Here is a 21,527-nt window from a genome sequence, read left to right on the forward strand (position 1 = left end):
CTCGGACTAACGTAACCCTTCCTTTGGGCTTCGCAGACAAGGAGCGAACGACTCCTCGGCTAAGTTTGGTTAACGTCCCGACACTCAATTTCCTCATGAGGTCTAAAATCTTCGTGAGCGCAGACGGGCAACTACGGGCTGCTCCTCTAATCTTGGACTACGAGCCCCTTTCGCGCGCTCTAGTGGACGTTGGTCAAGCCATCAGAGCTGGTAGTCCGCGATTAGCACGCATCGACATCTCTGTACCAGGATTTCTTACTTCAAGAGACTTACCTCCCGTCCAACTGCCTGCTCAACGTGCTCTTCCCGCAGCAGTTGTCCCAGGGGAAGAAGCTGGTTCCTCGCACTCGTCCCTCGAAGATCAAATAGACCAATTCCACTTCGCCGAGGAGGGAGAGGTGTCGGCCAGGCCAGTAGAGCTCTCGGACTCCGATTCAGACTTAGACCGTGCCTCGGCAGCCCCCAATCTTGGTTTGGTAATTGCACTAGTTGATACCAGCCAAGAGATTGTGGAAGAAGGTATGGATCTGAAACCAAGGTCTGGTCTCAGGGGCCTCCTTTCTAACAGAAATAAGGGGCAATCTTCCAAGGATGCTCCAAAGGAACAGGCTACTTCCAAGGCTCCTCCTCCCCTTCCTCCCACGTCTGATGTAGCACTACAGCCTATGCACAATTTGAGGCGGAAGAGGCCTGTGGAAGAATTGGAGGAGGACGAGGTTGGCCCTGAAAAGGCCAAGCACCAGAAGAAGGTCAAAGAGCCCAAGGAGAAAAGGACCAGGTCCGTTGACAGTTGAGACGAGGCGGCTATTCGGAGGGAACAGCGGACCTGGTCGCCACGGCTTAAGTTGGATGGTGCTCCGATTTCCTGGGATGCGACTCTATGGGAGTCCCAACGAGGACAGGCGTCCTTCCTGGCGGAGGCCCTGCAACAGCCCCTTCTTTTGCCTCGCGATATGGAGGGTCTCCGGGCTACTCGGAAACCGGACCTTTTCATGTCGCTGAAGAGAGATATGGCTATGGTAAGTGAAGACTTCACTTATCCAGTTTTCTTATTCCGTATCTGTTTATTCGTTATTTTCTTTTAATTAGGCCTCTATTTTTTGCGCAGGTCACTCAACAAATTTTTGTTGCCGAGGAGTTGGCCAAGAAGGCTCGCGAGGACCTGAACAGTGAGGCTCAGTCCCACCTCGCTGCTGAGAAGGCTACCAGCGCTCTTAGGTAGGAAAAGGATCGCCTGAGTAGCGAAGTGAAGGAGGCGCAAAAGGGTCGCGCTAGCGTCGAGGCTGGACTTAAAAACACTACCAAGCAGGCTGAGGATCTGCGCCAACAACTCCATCAGTCTGAGGCAAAACTCACGACAGAGAAACAGACGGTCTTAGATCTCAAGGCCGAGCTATCAAAGGTCAAGGAGGCGGCTCGCGTGGCCAAGGAGGCGGCCGAGGTAGCAGTGACGACCTCATATGATCGTGGAGTCAGGGATACCGAGATTAGGCTGACCGAGGAGGTGGCCATCGTATACAGGGATTACATTACTATGTCTTGGGGTGTAGCCTTGGATCGGGCAGCAGTTCCAACGGACTCCGATCTCTGGAAAGTTGAGAATGTCTTTTTTTTCGGAAGATATTCGTGAGATCCCGGACTCGGTTGCTCCTGAGGAGCCTCTCCCTATGAAGGCCTTAAGCTGAGGAAACGCAGCCGGCCGCGAAGGACAAATCGCCCGAGGACAGTCTCACAATCAGGGATGTTGTCGCGCAAGCCAAGGAGGTTGTTCCGGGGCCTCAGGCAGGAGATGATCAACCTGAGCCTACTCAGGATTAAGACTTAGGAAAATAATGTAGGACTTTATTTGTAGCTGCTTTTCTTACCCTTTACATTTTGTTCTGTTAATGTTTGTAAAAGAACGCTTTTGGATTTCAATGAATGATGTCATTTTCCTTTAAATTTTGTTGCACTGCTTCCTTTTCTGCTTTCATCATGAATGAATATCTATTATGCCACTAACTATTGAGAACCAAGCATTGTTAGAGATTTACACAATGTGGGCAAGCATGAATGAATGTGTAAAAAATGATAGTCAATAATTAGATAAGACTGCTTCGAGGTTAATTTGCCCCAAGCTTGTGGTCCGAGGGGCCAGGCAGGACTTGGGTTCTGTTTAACACTTAGCGAAAATGGTAGAGCTGTTAATTTCCCCCAAGCCTGTGGTCCGAGGGGCCAAGCAGGACTTGGGTTCTGTTTAACACTTAGCGAAAATGGTAGAGCTGTTAATTTCCCCCAAGCCTGTGGTCCGAGGGGTCAGGCAGGACTTGGGTTCTGTTTAACACTTAGCGAAAATGGTAGAACTGTTAATTTCTCCCAAGCCTGTGGTCCGAGGGGCCAGGCAGGACTTGAGTTTTGTTTAACATTTAGCGAAAATGGTAGAGCTGTTAATTTTCCTCAAGCCTGTGATCTGAGGGGTCAGGGGCAGGACTTGGGTTCTGTTTAACATTTAGCGAAAATGGTTGAGTTGTTAATTTCCCCCAAGCCTGTGGTCCGAGGAGCCAGGCGGGACTTGGGCTCTGTTTAACACTTAGCGAAAATGGTTGAGTTGTTAATTTCCCTGAAGCCTGTGGTCCGAGGAGTCACGCAAGACTTGGGTTTTGTTTAACACTTAGCGAAAATGGTAGAGTTGTTAATTTCCCCCAAGTTTGTGGTCCGAGGAGTCAGGCAGGACTTGCGTTCTGTTTAACACTTAGCGAAAATGGTAGAGTTGTTAATTTCCCCCAAGCCTGTGGTCCGAGGAGCCAGACAGGACTTGGGTTCTGTTTAACACTTAGCGAAAATCGTAGAGCTGTTAATTTCCCCCAAGCCTGTGGTTCGAGGGGCCAGGCAGGACTTGGGTTCTGTTTAACACTTAGCGAAAATGGTAGAGCTGTTAATTTCCTCCAAGCCTGTGGTCCGAGGAGCCAGGCAGGACTTGGGTTCTGTTTAACACTTAGCAAAGATGGTAGAGTTGTTAATTTCCCCCAAGCTTGTGGTCCGAGGTGCCAGGCAGGACTTGGGTTCTGTTTAACACTTAGCGAAAATGGTAGAGTTGTTAATTTCCCCCAAGCCTGTGGTCTGAGGAGCCAGGCAGGACTTGGGTTCTGTTTAACACTTAGCGAAAATGGTAGAGTTGTTAATTTCCCCCAAGCCTGTGGTCCGAGGAGCCAGGCAGGACTTGGGTTCTGTTTAACACTTAGCGAAAATGGTAGAGTTGTTAATTTCCCCCAAGCCTGTGGTCCGAGGAGCCAGGCAGGACTTGGGTTCTGTTTAACATTTAGCCAAAGTAGCTGCACAGTAGTATGGCGTCAAGAATTACGTCTTTCATTATAACAGCACCTTTTCAGGTTATTTACATTCCAAGGGCGTGGCACTACACGTTTATCCAAATCTTCTAAAAAGTAGGCCCCTATACCGGCTATGGAGGTAATACGATATGGGCCTTCCCAATTTGGTCCGAGTTTTCCCTACATAGGGTTTCTCGCAGTGCCCAGGACCTTCCTCAATACCAGATCCCCGAGCGCCAGGGGCCTTAGCTTTACCTTGGCGTCGTAACCTTGCTTGAGCTTTTGCTGATAGTAGGCAAGCTGGACCATTGCGCTCTCTCTTTTTTCCTCGATGAGGTCCAAGCTCTTTTCTAGAAGTTCGTTGTTAGCACTGGGGCAGAATGCGATGGTCCTTTGTGTCGGGAAGTTTATCTCTAAAGGAATAACAGCCTCGGCCCCGTAGGTCATTGAAAAGGGGGTTTCCCCTATGGACCTGCGAGGTGTGGTGCGGTACGTCCACAAGACATGGGGCAACTCTTCACCCACCTCCCCTTCGCGTCGTCTAACCTCTCTTTCAACCCATTCACTATAGTTTTGTTGACGGCTTCCGCCTGCCCATTACCTTGCGGGTAAGCCGGTGTGGAGTATTTGTTGGTAATTCCCAGCTCGCTACAATACCTTCTGAAAGCTTTACTACCAAACCGAAGACCGTTGTCCGAGATCAGGGTGTGAGGAATTCCGAATCTAGTGACGATATTTTTCCAAATAAATTTCTTGGCATCAACGTTCCTAATGTTTGCCAGCGGCTCAGCTTCGACCCATTTTGTGAAATAATCTGTGCCGACGAGAAGAAATCTCTTGTTCCCTGCTGCTTTGAGGAATGGTCCTAGGATGTCTAGGCTCCACTGTGCGAATGGCCAAGGGCTGGACAGCGGGTTAAGGTTTCCGCCCGGCTGGTGTATATTTGGGGCGAACCTTTGACACTGGTCACACTTCTTTACATATTCCTGCGCCTCTTTCTGCATGCTTGGCCACCAGTAACCTTGCGTTATGGCCCTATGGGACAGGGACCTACCCCCCGTATGACTTCCGTAAATTCCTTCGTGTAATTCCTCTAGGACGAGTTCAGTGGCATCTGGGTGCACACATAACAAGTACGGCCCTGAGAATGAGCGCCTGTACAGTTTGGAGTCCTCGGACAACCAGAATCGAGGAGCCTTCCTTCTAATCTTGTCAGCCTCGTTCTTATCATCTGGTAAGACGTCATGTTTTAAGAACAGCACTAGAGGATCCATCCAGCTAGGTCCAGCCCTGACATTGTGGACCCGTATTGGGTTGGCCCTCACCGTCGTTGGGCAGTAGAGATCTTCTACTAGAATAACCCGAGGAAGTAGTTGAGTCGAGGAGGTGGCAAGCGTTGCAAGAGAATCAGTATGGGTGTTCCCGCTCCTGGACACGTGCGCCAGATTGAAGTGAAAGAAATGGGTCTGCAGGCGCTTAACTTGGACGAGGTACTCTTGCATTCTTTCATCCTTCGCCTCCAACTCCCCGTTTACTTGTCCCACAACGAGTCTCGAATCCGAGAACATGTTCACGGATTTTCCGCCCAGTTTCTGGATCATTGACATTCCTTCCAATAGTGCCTCATACTCTGCTTCGTTATTCGTGGCCGAGAAACCAAGCCTCAACGATTTTTCGACGGTGATCCCTTCGGGGGAGACCAGAACGAGGTCCACCCCTGAGCCCCTTTGGTTGGCCGCGTCGTCGATGTGTCCTTTCCACCAACTAGGCTCTTGCTGTGAGATTGTACTGATCAGTTTCCCGTCAGGGCTTAGTGTTTCTCCCATTCCTTCTGGTATGGGCTTCGCAAATTCAGCTACTAGATCCACTAGGACCTGACCCTTCACAGCGGTGCGAGGCATGTACCTAATGTCGAAGGCGCCCAAAATCGTCCCCCATTTGGCAATTCTGCCCGTGTAGTCGGCGCTCCGGAGTATGGTCCTCAGGGGGAGTTAGGTTAGTACAACTACAGTATGTGCCTGGAAATAGTGGGGGAGCTTTCGCATGGCTTGTACGATTGCCAAGACGGCCTTTTCGAGGGGGAGGTAATGGATCTCTGCCTCGTGCAGCAATTTGCTTACGTAGTAGACGGGCCATTGCGTGCCATTGTCTTCTCGGATCAGCACTAAGCTCACTGCATGAGAGGCTACAGCAATGTAGTAGAATAGCATCTTGTCGGCCTCAGGACTGGACATAATTGGTGGTCAGGCGAGGTATTCCTTAAGCTGCTGAAAAGCTAAAGCACACTCTTCAGTCCATTCGAATCCTTTCCACTTGTTCAATAGGAGGAAAAAAGGCCCGCATCTGTCCGCTGAGCGGGAAATGAAACGGTTTAGAGCGGCAATCATGCCGGTGAGCTTTTGGACCTCTTTAAGGTTCCGAGGAGGCTGTAGGCTATGGATAGCTCTAATTTGGTCAGGGTTAACTTCGATGCCTCTGTGGGTCACCATGTAACCTAAGAATTTCCCTGATCCCACCCCAAATGAACACTTGGATGCGTTTAGGCGTAGTCTGTACTTTCTTAGAATTCAGAAGATATAGCCAAGGTCTCTGACGTGGTTGGTCACCAATTTGCTTTTTACCACCATATCGTCTATATAAACTTCGATGCTCTTACCCATCTGCTGTTCAAACATCCTAGTCATCATTCTTTGGCAGGTTGACTCGGCATTCTTCAAGCCAAAGGGCATCACTTTATAATGATAATTTCTGACGGGGGTGACAAAAGCCGTTTTTTCTTGGTCCTCGGCAGCCAAGGGTATCTGATGATAGCCTTGGAAGGCGTCCAAAAAACTCATTCGGGGGTGTCCGATGGTCGAATCCACCAATCGGTCTATCCGCGGCATGGGGAAAGGATCCTTTGGGTAGGCCTTATTTAGGTCCGTGAAATCTACGTAGACCCGCCATTTCCCATTCTTCTTTTTTATCACGACTGTGTTGGCTAACCATTCGGGGTAGAATACCTCCTTGATAGCCCCTACTTTCTTCAGTTTTGTGACCTCCTCTCTCACGGCGTCTGCATACTCTTTCAATGGTCGCTGAGGAGGCTGCTTCTTAGGCGTTACGGCAGGGCTAACATTAAGGTGATGGCAAATGAAATCTGGGTCAACCCCAGGGGCCTTATAGGCGTCCCAGGCAAATACGTCCACATTCTGTTTGAGAAAATTGATCAGTATCACCTTTTCTTGGTGCGGTAATTCTGAGCTGACCAGAAAAAACCTCTTTGGGTCTGATCCGACAAGTACTTTCTCTAGATCCTCGCAACTCACCGCCATGGTGGATCCTCCACTACCCGGGGCTGGGACCAGGGTCATTAATTGCTATAAGCCGTTCTCGGCTGAGGTGGAGGGCTCACTGTTTGGTCGTCATGAGATTGCTGACACTATGCATTGCCGGGCCATCACCTGGTTCCCTATTATTTCTTTCACTCGACCTCCTGACGGATACTTCACTTTTTGGTGTAAGGTTGATGACACAGCCCCTAGTGCATGAAGCCACGGTCGGGCCACGATGGCTGTGTAGGGGGAGTATGCATCTACCACAATGAAGTCCACTTCCACCATGTCTGAGTCTGTTTGTATAGGCAGCCTAATCATGCCCTTCGGGGTGACGGTTTTTCCTTCAAAACTGACCAAAGGGGAGTCGTATGCCGACAGGTCCTCTGGCTTCAGGTTCAATCCTTTATACAAGTCGGGATACATTACTTCCACAGCGTTGCCTTGGTCCACTAGCACCTTCTTCATGTCATAACCCCCAATTCTGAGCGTGATGACTAGGGCGTCGTCGTGGGGTTGAAGGGTTCCTAGTTTGTCCTTATCTGAGAGTCCGATTAAGGGCGTGGCCATCGCTCTGGCCCTTTTGGATTCCCTGTCGTCAGCTTCAGGCGGGAGCCTGCCCACTGACATCACTCTGAGAGGACTGGATCCGGTCCTTCCAGGTGCGGCGAGAATGACATTTATTGTGCCAATGGGTGGCCTCAATGTGCTTTGCCTGGTTTCGATGTTTGATTGTTCCCGCCATCCCACAGGGTGATGTAATAGATGCCTCAACTTCCCCTCTTGGACAAGCCGGTTCAAGTGGTTTTTCAGATTCCTACAATCATCGGTGATGTGACCCGGCTCTTGGTGGTATGCGCAATACAGATTCTGGTTATGTTTCGAGGGGTCACCTGCCATCCTGCTTGGCCATTGAAAGAACGGTTCACTCTTTACCTTCTCTAGGATCTTGTGTAATGGTTCTCGGAACACAGCATGGACTGCCTGTGCCCCAGTGGATCCAGACTGTTCCGAGTAGTCTCTTCTCGGCCTGTTACTGCTATTAAAGCGGTCCGACCTGAAGTCCCTCCTCTCCTAAGGGACAACCTTCGCTTTGCCCTTCCCCGTTTGCTGGTCCTCCTCAACCTTTTTGTACTTGTCAATTCTGTCCATGAGTTGGCGCACACTAGTGACCGGCTTCCTAGTCAAGGACTTTCTTAAACCATGCTTTGTCGATAAGCCCCTCTTGAATGTGCTAATGGTAACGTCATCGTAGTTTCCCTCTATCTCATTATACATTTCCCAGTACCTGTATGAATAGGCCTTCAATGTCTCTCATTCTCGCATGGATAGGGATAGGAGGGAATCTAGGGGCCGAGGGACTCTGCTGCTGGTAATGAAGCGGGAACCAAAAGCCTGTGTCAGCTGCTTAAAGGAATTTATGGAATTTGGCTTAAGGCCATCAAACCATCTCATCGCCATAGGCCCCAAGTTGGACGGAAACACCTTGCACATCAACGCCTCGTCCCTGGAATGGACGGCCATCCTCTGATTAAACTGACTTACATGCTCTACTGAGTTTGTCCGACCATTGTATATGGCAAAGGTTGGTTGATGGAACCGTTGAGGAAGCTTTGCTCCCTCTATTCTACGCGTGAAAGGCAATTGGGAGATACAGTCTAGGGCCTTACTCATGGCATCGTTGGCCAGGCCTTGGTAGATGGGCTTTTGTGGCTGCGTTTACGAGGTTGCTCTTCCTCATAGGAAAAAGTCTCGCTTGGAGGGGTTCTTGATCTCTACCTGTATTCATTATCCTCCTTACTGCTAGTGTCCGAGCCGGGTGAAGGACGCTTTCGCTGCGCTCAGCGCAGCTTCTTCTTCAAGTCATCGATTTCTTGCTATAAAGCCTTGCGATCATTTCGCTTATGGGATGCGTGACCTTTCCCCTTTGAGTGACTTCTGCCCGTGTGGGAGGTGTTCACATTGCCCTCTCGCTGTTTATCTTGATCTTTCCCCCGTTCGAGATTCAAAAAGTTGTCTTGCCGTTGAGAGTCTGTGTGTCCGGTTTGGCGCGGACCTGATCCTTCCATTTCTAACGGTTTCACTTGTCGAGACACAAGTTCTTCCCACAGACGGCGCCAATTGTAGGGGTAATTTTTGGGGCCCAGGCCCAGCAGGTAAGTGACTCTGGCCCAAAGAGCCCTAAACAATGAATTTATAGAGAGTGAGTTACAGAATTAGGCCTTAACGAAGTGTATGTTAGTTAATTTTGGGCCATGCAGCGATTTGAAGGTAAGAATACCTCCTTTATGTCCACTAGATGTTCGATCCGAGGAGGCGTATGGGTGCACTTTGGTTTCTGATTAAAAACTATAGTCTTTCTCTCTCTCTCTCTCTCCTTTTTTTCGATCCCCTCTTCATGGGGATGCCCTTCTCTTATATAGCCTCCTTAAAGTAATAAGAGTCTTACACTTGTTGATCATCTGGACCTTCACTTGAGTGCTTGTCCCATCGGATATCCACCCTACCTTTCTGTGAGTTGCAGTGGCCAAGGTAACACTGTTCGCCTGTCTTCTCCACATTAATGCGGCCAGAAAAGTAGCTTTCTTGCATTTAATGCGGCAGTTGTGGTCTCCCCCTGGACATCCTATACTCTCTTCCTTCTCCCGGCTCTGTGAGGCTCATCCTTACTACCAATATTCGTTTGGAGTGATTCCTCATTATGGATAGGGTGCACATTGGGCCTATATTTGGTACGTCCGAGGAGACATTCCTCCTCGGACATCTTTTTAAATAAGTTTGGACTTATTAGGGTTGGGTTGGAAGTCTTTTTGGTGCCCCATTTTCTCCTCGATTGTGGCTGGACTCTGTATGGGGCCCAAGGCCCATTGTTTGACTTGGGAATTTTACCCTTATAGGTGGGTATTAAAAAGCTGCTTTAGAAAGAAAGTTGTTTTTTCAAAAAGTGCAAGACCCCCATAAAGCCAAAGGACCTTCGGCTAGCTTTTGCAAAAAAGCCACTTCAACTTTCAGGAATTGTTGGTTCAATTACCAAATTGCCCACTTGTTTTATTAAAAACCCAACTTTACCCTTTAAAACCCCTTCAGACCATCATGCTAGAACAAATAACACCATATTCAATAAGACAAAAAAATTATTAAAATAGTGATATTGATATTATTAAAAATAGATAACATTATTAAAGTAAGACAGATAATATACTTGATTTAAAATTTTTAGAATAAGAAATAATTGATGCTAAAAAAAAACTAACATTATTAAAATAATACCAATTATAGTAATAGTAATAACAAATAATTATGACAATAATATATTTATTATTATTATTATTATTAAGTAGCTTTTTTTTTTTTTTTTTGAGTAAGTATTTTGAAGTAGTTGATTTAAAAATGAAATAAACTCTCTTACATATACATTGTTCTTTTTGGTAATTTACCTCTCAAACCATTACTTTTATAAGTGCTAGCCAAATACTTAACTTTTTAAAAAAAACACTTCTTAACAGTTTTTACCAAACACTCAGTTTTTTCAAGAAGCCCAGTTTCATACCGCATTTTTTGAAAACTCAATTTTTTCAAAAAGCCCAGTTTCAAAAAGCTGAACCAAACTTACCCTTAAGAGGATTCTCCTATTTTAACTGGATTTTTATATGGTTCAAAAATATCCTCATTAATGAAAGGTAACTTCATTTAGAAATAGGGTCATAAATGTCAAATAACAAATTTCATTTTGAATTCAAAAAGAGAATTCTAAAAATTTAGAATTTTTTCACTTCACTTTCAAAACAGAAATTACAGTTATTGTTTATCTCTAAAGTTTATCATTTTTATTTATTTGAAAAATAAAAAAATATATACTTCTAAATTATAATAGATGCAAATTATTAACCTTTATAAAAGAAAAAAGAAAAAAGAAAAAAAGAAGAGCATCTGAGCATGCACTTATGCGCATGCTCAGAAGCTAGTATTATATAGGTAGATAGATTTCATCACTTTTAGAGTTTTAGTGCCCAATAAATGAGAAATTATACCGTCCTCATGGTGGATCACGTCACTTATTTACCATTCCACTAAAAGACTCTCACTTGTTTAAAATTGCAGAGTCAGTAATCAGTTTTTGTTTAAAAAAGTTTCTGTCTCAGCAATTTTAAATAGGTGGGAGTCTTTTAGTAGAATGGTGGATTACGTTACTTGTCTATCATGAGAATCTTATAATTTCTCCCGATGAATCCCATTTGTACTCTAAAAGTTTGAAGGGGACACTGGCCAAAGTAGAACATAATGCCTGCTTAATCCATGATTATGTTATATGGACCACCTTCTTTTTTTTTTTTTTTTCGGTAACGATAAATTCTTGTATAAAGCCGAAAAGACTTTGTAGTAACTTTTTTGACATGTTAATACGAAAAAAAAAATATAAAAGAGTTCTCTCAAAAAAAAAAAAGGAAAATATAAAAGAGTTTAATGAAAAAAAAAAAAAAAAAAAAAAGGAGTCAGCACACACTTTGGATGTATTCTGTTAATTGTCGCATACATGTCATAAACTCATAATTAAGAATTTGGTCAAAAAGTGCCAATAATGTTCAACTCATCTGTCAATGTAGACAAAAGTCACCATGATTTTTGTTGTAATCATCAAAATCCTTGCACATATATAGCAAAAAAGAAAAGAAAAAAAAAAGAGGATCTGCCTCAGTACCCTACTGATAAACTTAAGCCATGGCCCATGAATTACTTGTGTTGTGTGTAGATAAGATAATATAAGAAGTGGGGATCGAACTAGAGACAAATAGCATTACAAACTCTCATATTATAATATAATAATATAGTGTAGTTTGGTCACACAACTTTTCAAGGAAATAACACATTTTTATTTATTTTTAACGTCCTTGCAACCGTTCATTATTTTGTGTAAACATAAGAGCAGATCCGATATAAGTGTAATGGTACAACTTACTTACACATAGTATCCCCTCCATTGCAACATATGCAATATATAGAATTATTTTTTTGTGGGTTTAAATTTAATGCGGGAGAAACCACTTCCCACTTTCTAGGTATCTCTCTGTTTTCATGTTATTTAGCACTAGCAGAGCATTTTTTGTATTTTTACTCTTTTCGGGTAGGTCTAGGGTGGCCTTTTTATAATCTCTGGCCCAATATGAGGAGAGACCCATATATCGGCTTGAAATAGAAAGTTAAAAACTCTTATTTGGGCCAAGAGTCAAAACATTTTTATTTTTTATTTTTTTTATTTGAGTTCCTCAAGAGTCAAAACATACATATAAAGATTACAGCTGTTCCTATCAAAACAGCTGTTATAAAATTGAAAGCCCATTACTTTGGCGGGACAAAAAAGAAGAGGCTTAGGCACGAAGATTTCTCCCAAAATCATCGTACAAAAGCCGAAAGTATAGGAATCTCACTCTCACGCGCTCATCAAATGTCCAAAACCATTAAATTGCCTATAGAATTTTCTTTTTAAACTTTAAAGAGTTTGTTAAAAATTTTCTAAAAGAATTTGTTTCTGATTTTGGCTTGAAGAGTTGGGTTGGGTCTAGGTTTTGGGACCCTAGATGGTGATATTACAAGATTGGCAACAGATTACCTAAAACAGGGTAAGGGTAAATATTTGTAATCAAAATATTCAAAACTAAAAAATTTATCCTTTGCCCATTTCTCTTTTAACATGGGTTTTAACCATCTCTAGGATTGAAAGACTATTTAAATAGTCCAAAATACGCATTCTTTGAGAAATAAATACCCTCATGGATGCACCTTAGCAAAAATTTCAACTTATTACATCCTAAAATAATTTAAATTTGAAACATTGCTTTACTTAACATGAAATTAAAAGTAGTTTCTAATTGATGCAACTAGTAAAATTTCTTATTATCAACTAACAGATTTAGTGTTTAATTTTCATATACACTAAAAACAAATTGATATTTTGGCATGATGATAAAGCGAACACCACAAATTTGAAATATTACCATTCAACATATTACATTTTGGAATAAGGTTTATACTTAACTCCCCTAAATTATACATCTTTTTTTTTTTTTTCTTCTTCTTATGGGAAATTATACATCTTTTTACACTTACTATTTTATACTATAAGAATACACACTTACCTCACTAAATTATGAGTATGTATATTTACTTTCTTAAACTATTATGAGGTAAGTGTGGATTTTCAAAATTTTGGAAGCAATTATTACATGTGTAATAATTTAGTTAAAGTGAAATTACAATATAAATAAATAAAACTAAATGAGTTTTAGTTAACTCAATTGATAAAATGTCTAATTATGAGAAGAATTCAAATCTTCCTTACTAAATGGATTCAAATCACCTTGTAGCTATCGCTTTCAAAAAAAAAAAATTTCACCTTGTAGCTATCCAAAAATACATTTAATATAATAACCTTGTAGCTATCTAGAAATCTCTATTCTAAAAAAAAAAAAAAAAAAAACTTTTAAACCCCCCTTTTTAAAAAAAAAAGTATGAAGGGTGCAATACACGCACTAGAACACAGAAAAAGGGGATGGTCTTCACAGCTATTCACACACCATGACCGTGATCACCAAGTAACTACCTTTTTCTTTGTATATAGTCAGTCTCCCATCAGTCTCCGTTCTGCATTTTCACTCTCATACTCACACACACACTCTCAGAATTGCTTTTGTCATTTTCACAACCATGGCTATGAGCATTATTGACCTCGAAGTGAACCAAGAGACCCATGACCTCTTCGAAGTCACACTCGAGTCCGACCACATCCAGACTCTCGTCACCCACACTCCCCAAATGGTCGACTCCTGGCTCTCCGACATCTACCGCATCCACCGCCGCCGTCTCCACCACCTCATCGTCGGCCTCGACGTCGAGTGGCGACCCAGTTTCAACCGCAACATCGAAAACCCAGTTGCCACTCTCCAACTCTGCGTGGGTCGACGCTGCCTCATTTTCCAACTCATCTACGCCACTCACTTCCCCAACTCGCTCATCGAGTTTCTCGGCGACGAGGATTTCACTTTCGTAGGAGTTGGGATCGCGAGTGATGTGGAGAAACTGTTGGATGATTATGATTTGAAAGTTGGGAATGTGGTTGACCTTCGTGGACTCGCTGTGGACCGGTTGGGGAACAGGGATTTGAAGAACGCTGGGTTGAAGGGTTTGGCTCGAGCTGTGCTTGGACTCGAGGTGCATAAGCCAAGGCATGTGACTATGAGTAGGTGGGACAATGAGTGGCTCGATTATAATCAGATTCAATATGCTTGTGTTGATGCTTTTCTGTCTTTTGAGATTGGCAGGTCCTTGAATGCTGCCTAGTTTGATTTTGGTTTATGGGGGTTTTTTTGGTTTGTTGGGGTTCTTGAATATGGAATTTGGGATGGTGGGTTTTGGATGGATTAGTATGGGTAGTACATATAATGCCCAATTAGTATGGATTTGGCACTTGTTTGGTACTTGATTGCATGTTATGTTTCATATGACTTATCAAAAAAAATGTTATGTTTCATATGAAATGGTACATATAATGCTAATGGAACTTTATGTCTTCTTCATGTCTTTGGAATTATGATGTTGTTGAATTGTGTGGATTTATTTTGTGATAGTGATGTATCAGTGGCCCTTTTGACATCATTTCTTTTGTTTGCATTTGGAAAATCTCCTAGGGGTTTTTTTTTTGGTTTATATGTAGGATTCGTTTATAGTTTTGTATGCCTTACTCAACTTAGGCTTGATGAAGAATTTTTGTAGATTTGTCAATTTCTTATATGTAGCATTTGCTTGGGGGAGATGTGATTAATTTAAGTAGTGAGTTTCTGTATGTATTTAGGGATGGGCATACATGGCTTGGGGTTTGTATCCATTAGCTGTGCTCGTAGTGGAGGAGGTGAATGTAGTCTTGTCATATCTTATGGGTGGAAAGGTGATGTAAATTGTAGAAATACCTCCTTTACATTCCTGCAGAAACTGTGAGGATTAATTTTAGTAGGTGTCATTAAATCAAGATTTAAGTTGATAATATTTTTTTCCCTATCACTTATCAGTAACCTTAATTGGAGAAGGTATTACAGTTCAGTTAATGATTGAATTTCTGTATTAGTATAAGTGGGTAGATATGGTGCTTGTTCATGCTGGCTTGTCTAAAGATTAGGGGTGGTGCTTGCAGTGAAAGTGATGTAGCAGAAGATAAAAGGAGTTTAGCTGGCATGCTGTGTATGGCAGGGATTGATGGGTTGGTGTTGATGTTTGTAGTGGCAGCATTTGTTTTGCTCTGATGGTTAGCTTCATTTAGGAAAGTTAATGAACAAACCCTTTTAGGTTAAACTATACTAAGTAATATTGGGCCCAACAACATTTTTATGAACTAAAATGTCCATAGTATGCAGGAATTTTTTGGCTGTTCGAGGCAAATTCAGAAATTGGTCATCAAGTTAGTAGCATAAATAAGTTGGGTTTAGGAAATTTGATTACTCAAAAGACTGCAGGGTCTATTTTTGGTAGAATCAATCAGTTGGATGTTTTTCTTATCTAATGTCCTTGATGTCAGTGAGCCTGTTCTCACCAGTTGGTGATTCTGAAGATGTCTTACCATTTATTTGTATAAGAGTTTGTTATTATAGTGGGTACTGTTGGCATTGAGGTAAACAAAATATAGTAGTGTTTGTTGTTGCATATCAAGAGCCTTGGTCTGTACTAGCCTGCTTGAAAAATGAAGTATCATCAGTGGTCTAATCTGTGGGAAACCTAGGGGTCGGACCATGCTTCTTATGCACAATCTGGCTAATACTAGAACTAGATAACAGAGACTCAAAGTTGGTGTAAAAAAGAGTGAAGACCATTGATTTGATTTGGTGAACTCATGAAATTTGTGTTTCGTTAAACAATATAAACTACTGTGATTTCACAGCCTTGCCATCCTTAATCTAGACAAGAAATCACATCTTAAATCGTTGATAATTAAGTTAGATTATTGTTGTGTACACTGCTATGCATGGTTTTGTGTTGATCAGTCTCTCTCTCAACTTTTTTTTTTTTTTTTTTTTTTTTTGTGTGACTGCATATATGTCATGATATAAATATAAAATAATTTATGCACCCCCCAAATATATATATATATATATATATATAAATAAAATAGCGGTGCTGAATACCAAAGTATCAAGTTTAAATTGTTGAGAATGTGTATCTTGAATATTGATAAGTTAGAGCATTGGTCTTTCCATAAGAGGGAAAGAAGCCGAGTTTATCTCTAAATTGATTTGGAAGAACATTACTTTAACACACCAACAATTCAAATGATCATCCACATGTATTTTTAGTTACACAAATAAGTCATATGATTTCTTTTCTTTTTCCTTTTTTTTTTTTGATAAGCACATGATTTCTTTAAATAATTCAATGAGTCATGTATATACACTAATATGGTTTTCTAAATGGGTCATGCTAACGGGTGTCCTTAAGGTAATGGTTAACAGTTCATTTTAGAAAAGTTTTAACACAATTTTTATGGGAAATAGAAAAAACTGTCAAAATATTACTTGCTTTTGTTTTTTGTTTTTTGTTTTTTGTTTGTTTGTTTTTTTTTTTTTTTTTTTGTTTTTTTTTTTTTTCATAAAAATTTTCTTTAAATAGATTATTAAGCATTGCCTTAAGGGAATTCGTTAGTATTTTTCTTTATAAATTACCACACAATGAATTGAACAAAACCATTGAGTTCTCTTGTTGAGTGGTGTGTGGATATTGGACACAAGCGTTTAACATTTATGATACTCTCGTTAGGGAGAAAGTATACCATGTTTTGGTAATATCAATTCAGCATTTGTTTTAGTATTTCTTACCCAATAAATGAGTGATACATGTTTCAAAAGACCACATTAGATTACTCCAATAAATTAATCATAATCTTTTATACTATCGGGAAGAAAAATTAATCATTTATTAGAATAGTCTAATGTGGTTTTTTGAAATAGGTATCACTCATTTATTGGATAGAAAATACCAAAACAGATGTTGAGTTGGTATTTCCAAAACATGGTATACTTTCTCCTCGGACTATGGACCATTGAGTTCTCTTGTTGAGTGGGGTGGAAACTGTAAAAAATACAACAGACAGGATGCTATCTCAAGTAGGCCTGTCCCTATTAATAACGTTAAGGCCCAATAGGAAAATCTTTTGATATAGACCCATTGAACTTATCAAAACCTCAATTTGGAAGCATATGGGCTTCAGATTTTTATCTTTGCTAATTCAATTAAATTCTAAACTAAACAGATGAATTTTGCTTAAGTAGTTCTTGAGTATCATCTACTAGCATTCTCCCTCTTCAATAACTTGGATTAAATTCTTTTTCAAAGCAATCTCAACTGTTTTTTTCAAGGCCTAAGCTGCAGCCACCAGTTGATAGCCTTGAAAAATTTTCACCCATGCTTTTGGCCCCTTGCCATTCTAGTTCCTTACATTTGCTGTAGGATCTGCTTAAATGGGCATAGTTGGGCACCTTCCTATTTGATAGGAAGATAACTAAACTGCATCAATCAAGTTTTGATCTAGATTTAAAAACTTTATTCAAGCAGCAAGAAAAGTAGCTGAAGAAGAATTTACCCCAAGTTGGCACCACTCTCTCTGTCTAATAGGAAGGTGGTAGGATTTAATTTAAGTATGCAAGGGAGCTTGAGTCTAATCTGATGGGCTGGCAGAGGCACACTACCATCTTATACCAAGACAACATTCAAACTTCACTTCTGATCGCCCTTTTCAATCAGCTAGGAGGTCTTGACTTTTTGTGGAAGCCAAAAAATATGAAGGTAGGGGGTCCTGGTTTTAGATAGTTAAAAGATTATGACCTAGCACTCCTTGCAAAACTTGGTTAGATGGTGGTAAACTAGAAGAATTCCCTCTATGTAAGTTTAGTGTTTATGAAAAATCTAGTTTCATGCTCCCAAAACCTCCAGAGCATCTTAGATTTGGAGCTGTATTGAAGCAACAAGAGAAATAATTAATAAGGTAACATGTTTTCTTATTGGTTATGGTCAAACTACTAGAGTAGAGTATGGGAGGACTCTCTACACACACCGAAATTGTTGATTTTGAACCAATACCCAAGGTTCCGTCAGTCCAAGTCCATAACATGGTTGTAGACCAATCTGATTACATCCGATCATGTGAGTTGGGATCATGCATGATGATGCCAAAAATCATCAGTAAGTCACACAATCCTCATGTGCTCAAGGCAATACCTGTACAGCATAGAACAAAAAGACCTTAGGAGAGTATCGGTGTGGTACTGGCCAAAGACCCTTTGAAGGTTAAGTTAGAAAACTTCTCACAACTCTAGAATGCCAGAGCTGGGTAAATTGTGTGTACCTTTGCTTTTTGAGGGCTTTTGGTTTTTATAGTAGTGTAAAACTGACCTTAGTTTCTTGGCCAAGAAGATTTTTCCTTGTGGGGAAGATCCTCATAAATATACATATTTTGTGAGATTCTTCTCATATAGAGATTTCATTGACTAGGGTTAATCGTAGGACGCAAGATATTTCCATTTAGGATTGCTTGGAGACTTCCTAGGCCATGTAGGCGACACGTGGCTTTTGTATCCGTCCCCTCTTGCTTGCTAAGGTGGAATTCGTCCTCCATAGAGGATATGTCCATCATACCCTATCACATTCGTCGATCAAGGTTGGCCTTAGGAGAACGGATCCGTCGACTTTATTTTTGTCCTCTCTAGCTACCCCTTCACTTTGAGAGTCCATCGCCTTATTTAGCGGATGGGCTCTTAGAGTGACGGTATGATTCAACCCTCAAGGAATGCATCTTGATTGATAGCCTAGCCTAGTGTATTTAATGCACTAGGGACACGTGTCATATTGATTAGTGGCTGACTATTCGGACCGATGCGCCCCTTCGTCTTCCGTGTTGTTTTCTCTATATATGTGCCATCTTCCCTTCTCATTTTTTCACTTTTCATTGCGAATTTCTAACCAGAGCACTACCGTCTCCTTATTGCTAGCACGTATACCGTCCACTTGGTGAGATCATCTTATTGGCATGTCATAAATAATTAAATTGTTTAATTATATGAGACTATTTATAAATGAACTAATGAGACATTATCTTAGTCCATAAGATGCATAGTATGTGATTTAGTCACAGAAGATATAAATCATAAATTTTTTGTAAACTCAGAATTTTAGTTCGTAGTCGGTGATGAAATTGGGCATTTATCTACAAAGACTATAACATATCAACTAAAATGATTTGATCATGGAAGTGGAGACTTCTAGTTGATATTTTTTAAGAGTTAAAACATATTGAATTGGATTGCTGTAAGATTTATTATTCTCCTAATGACTATCAAATGAATAATAAATCTCACGACTTCTATTTACATCAACTCTAAATCCTGAGAGAATAATGGACCTGATCATGAGGTGTAGGTTGTTTTGATATATCAGGAGTGAGATCTAAAAGTCACGATCAAAATCTCAGTATGTTGGGCAACCGCATTTAATGTTGGTGGAACATATATTCTCAAGATGGAATTCATAATCTCTTAATGAAAATATAAAATATTCCCTTGAAATAAGTTTAATGAGTTTGGTTATTTAGAGTGTTGGGCCCAACCACTTTAGTAAGGAGTTACTAAAGTATATATTTATGAAATTGGATTTCATAAATATATGATGAATAACATAAAGGATTAAATCGGGTACTCAAGGATTAAGATGTAGTAATCTTCAAAGTGGCAGTCAACATTTATGACTTTGTATTACTATGAATATTTTAATGAAGGGGTTGTATGTATAATAAAGTCTGAAGATATAATTTATTAATAAGGCCTACAGTGCAATTATATTCTTATAGTGGTATTGACTATAATTAATAGTAACTTTGGACTTGTCAAGAGTTGACAGAAAAGCCCAAGGCTCATTGGTTAGTGTCTTATTTGTCCCTTTTGGTCCCACTCCAAGCCACACACTAAAGCCCAATTGGAAAGGTCCAATAGGCTAGCCCAATTAGATAATCAGTTAGATATAAAGGGAGAAACATACAAAATTTTATAATATATATATATCATTGTGAAATGGTGTGTATGTGTGAGTGAAGCCACTCAATTATTCTCCCTTGGAAATTGATTGAGAGACCACACTTCTTGGGCGTAAAGTGGAATTGGAGTGAAGATTAAAAGTGTCCCCAAGTACTTATAATATTTTGTTTTGAATTTCACCGCACCAAGGTACGTTATCTTATTCTTAAATTCTGAAATTTATATAGTGCATGTTATCAATCATGAATGAAATAGATCTATGTTTATTGCTTCCGCTGTGTGTTTTGTATGAGATACAAAACTAGATTTTCCAACAATTGGTATCAGAGCCAGGTTTTCATATCATGTTTGTATAACATGTGTTTGTATATATATACACACACACACTCTCTCTCTATTGGAGAAAACTAAAACATTAGATTTACACATTCCAGTTGGATTTGGGATAGTTTCTAGCTGCTATATTAATATTAGCTAATTTAGCTAGCATCTTGCAAGATGACTGGGGTTACAACAAAACTTCATTGTCCTAGAGACGGTCTACCAAGGATAATGATGTCCTCCAAAATCTGTGTCTTGCCATCGCCATTTCTTTCTTCTTAAAACCATGTCTTTCAAATTTTTGCTTGGTAAGAGGATGATGGCTCTGTCTTAAAAGTACATTTTATTTTCAGTGAAATTTAATTACTTTTATTATAATAAAAAAGAAAAAGAAAAAAAGAAGACGATGTTGACTCAGTCTAGTTGGGCTGTTTTAGGCTTTTAGCTCTTTATAATGCTTCCCTTATTGCTAGAAGCCTAGCTATTTTCCTATCATTCACTCCAACTGATTTGCTTCCTTGGAACACTCGATTGCCTTTCCCTCTGTTGCTGGCTTTTGCTTTTATCCCTTCTATTTTAATCAGAATTTTACCGATTCCATTGGTGTCCTAAAGTGTCACTGCCTACTGCTGCATTTGTGACTTGGCTGGTTCTTGGTTGCTGGAAGCCTTCAAATGCTGTATCACACTTGTCCACCATGGATTAAAAATGGTTAATAAAGTTGACAAAGCACTTCCTTCTGTTCATGTATCTGTATATTTCTTTGTAGCCAAATGGCCCAAAGGGTGATGATTATGATTCGAGTGCTTCTGCTACTTGGAGTCTAATTAATTTGTCTCTCCATTTAGTGTTGCAGTGAGCTTTGCTGCACTTGTTCTGTATTTTGATGATTATGATTTTATTTTGTTTTGATTTGTGAGACTATATCGATGAATGATTGTTTGGGCAGTGGGATTTGTTTGGTTTCTGAGAAAATTTGAAGAGAAAGAAAATGTGGTCATACCCGTGTTTCTTCTTCAAGATTAATTTAATCTAGATGAATTTGATATTTTTTCTTTTTTGATAAATATGATTTCATGTTTTAATTTTCTCCGTGTGTGTGTTTTTTCTATGGAATTAATTTGTTGTGCTTAGCTCATTAAAATTTGAAGTTGTTGCTATGTTTATTTAGCTAATTATTATCTAAAAAAAACAAAAAAAAGGCTAATTAGCTCATCAGATCTATACTATTTTCTTCCTCTAAAATAAAAAAAATTTCTATACTATTTTTTTTCCCCTAGTTTAGGGTTCTTGGTTAAATGGACGGGTTTTCAATTAAATGGGTTAATGAGTAATGAATTTTCAATTTATATTTTAGCAAATAAAAATGGGTAAATGGATAATATTGTATCTAACCCATTTATAACATAACCCGTCCAATTGACACCCCTAATGAATATTGGACAATTTGGACGAGTACTAAACTTACACAAGAAAACACACCTTTTCCCCTCTCTATCTCATGTTTATTCACTATCGGTGAG

The 21,527-nt window shown here is 40.5% G+C and overlaps 3 protein-coding genes across 3 annotated transcripts; 1 reads left to right on the forward strand and 2 right to left on the reverse strand.

The window, feature by feature from the left end:
• Positions 1 to 3,488: 3,488 nt before the first annotated feature.
• On the reverse strand, positions 3,489 to 5,209 carry LOC126691310 (uncharacterized). Its single transcript, XM_050386362.1, has 3 exons — positions 4,263 to 5,209; positions 3,834 to 4,031; positions 3,489 to 3,780 (listed from the first exon to the last, which is right to left on the reverse strand). Exons 1-3 carry the CDS (start codon positions 5,207 to 5,209, stop codon positions 3,489 to 3,491), a joined length of 1,437 nt encoding a protein of 478 aa, XP_050242319.1.
• Positions 5,210 to 5,875: 666 nt separating this feature from the next.
• Positions 5,876 to 7,900, reverse strand: LOC126691311 (uncharacterized). Its single transcript, XM_050386363.1, has 4 exons — positions 7,709 to 7,900; positions 6,887 to 7,606; positions 6,311 to 6,499; positions 5,876 to 6,019 (listed from the first exon to the last, which is right to left on the reverse strand). Exons 1-4 carry the CDS (start codon positions 7,898 to 7,900, stop codon positions 5,876 to 5,878), a joined length of 1,245 nt encoding a protein of 414 aa, XP_050242320.1.
• Positions 7,901 to 13,143: 5,243 nt separating this feature from the next.
• Positions 13,144 to 14,193, forward strand: LOC126693258 (3'-5' exonuclease-like). The gene has a single exon (XM_050389176.1). The coding sequence runs from the start codon at positions 13,325 to 13,327 to the stop codon at positions 13,955 to 13,957; it is 633 nt and encodes a 210-aa protein (XP_050245133.1). The 5' UTR covers positions 13,144 to 13,324; the 3' UTR covers positions 13,958 to 14,193.
• The last annotated feature ends 7,334 nt before the right edge of the window (positions 14,194 to 21,527 follow it).

This window comes from Quercus robur, chromosome 7 (assembly GCF_932294415.1).
Source record: "Quercus robur chromosome 7, dhQueRobu3.1, whole genome shotgun sequence".
Classification (NCBI taxonomy): Eukaryota; Viridiplantae; Streptophyta; class Magnoliopsida; order Fagales; family Fagaceae; genus Quercus; species Quercus robur.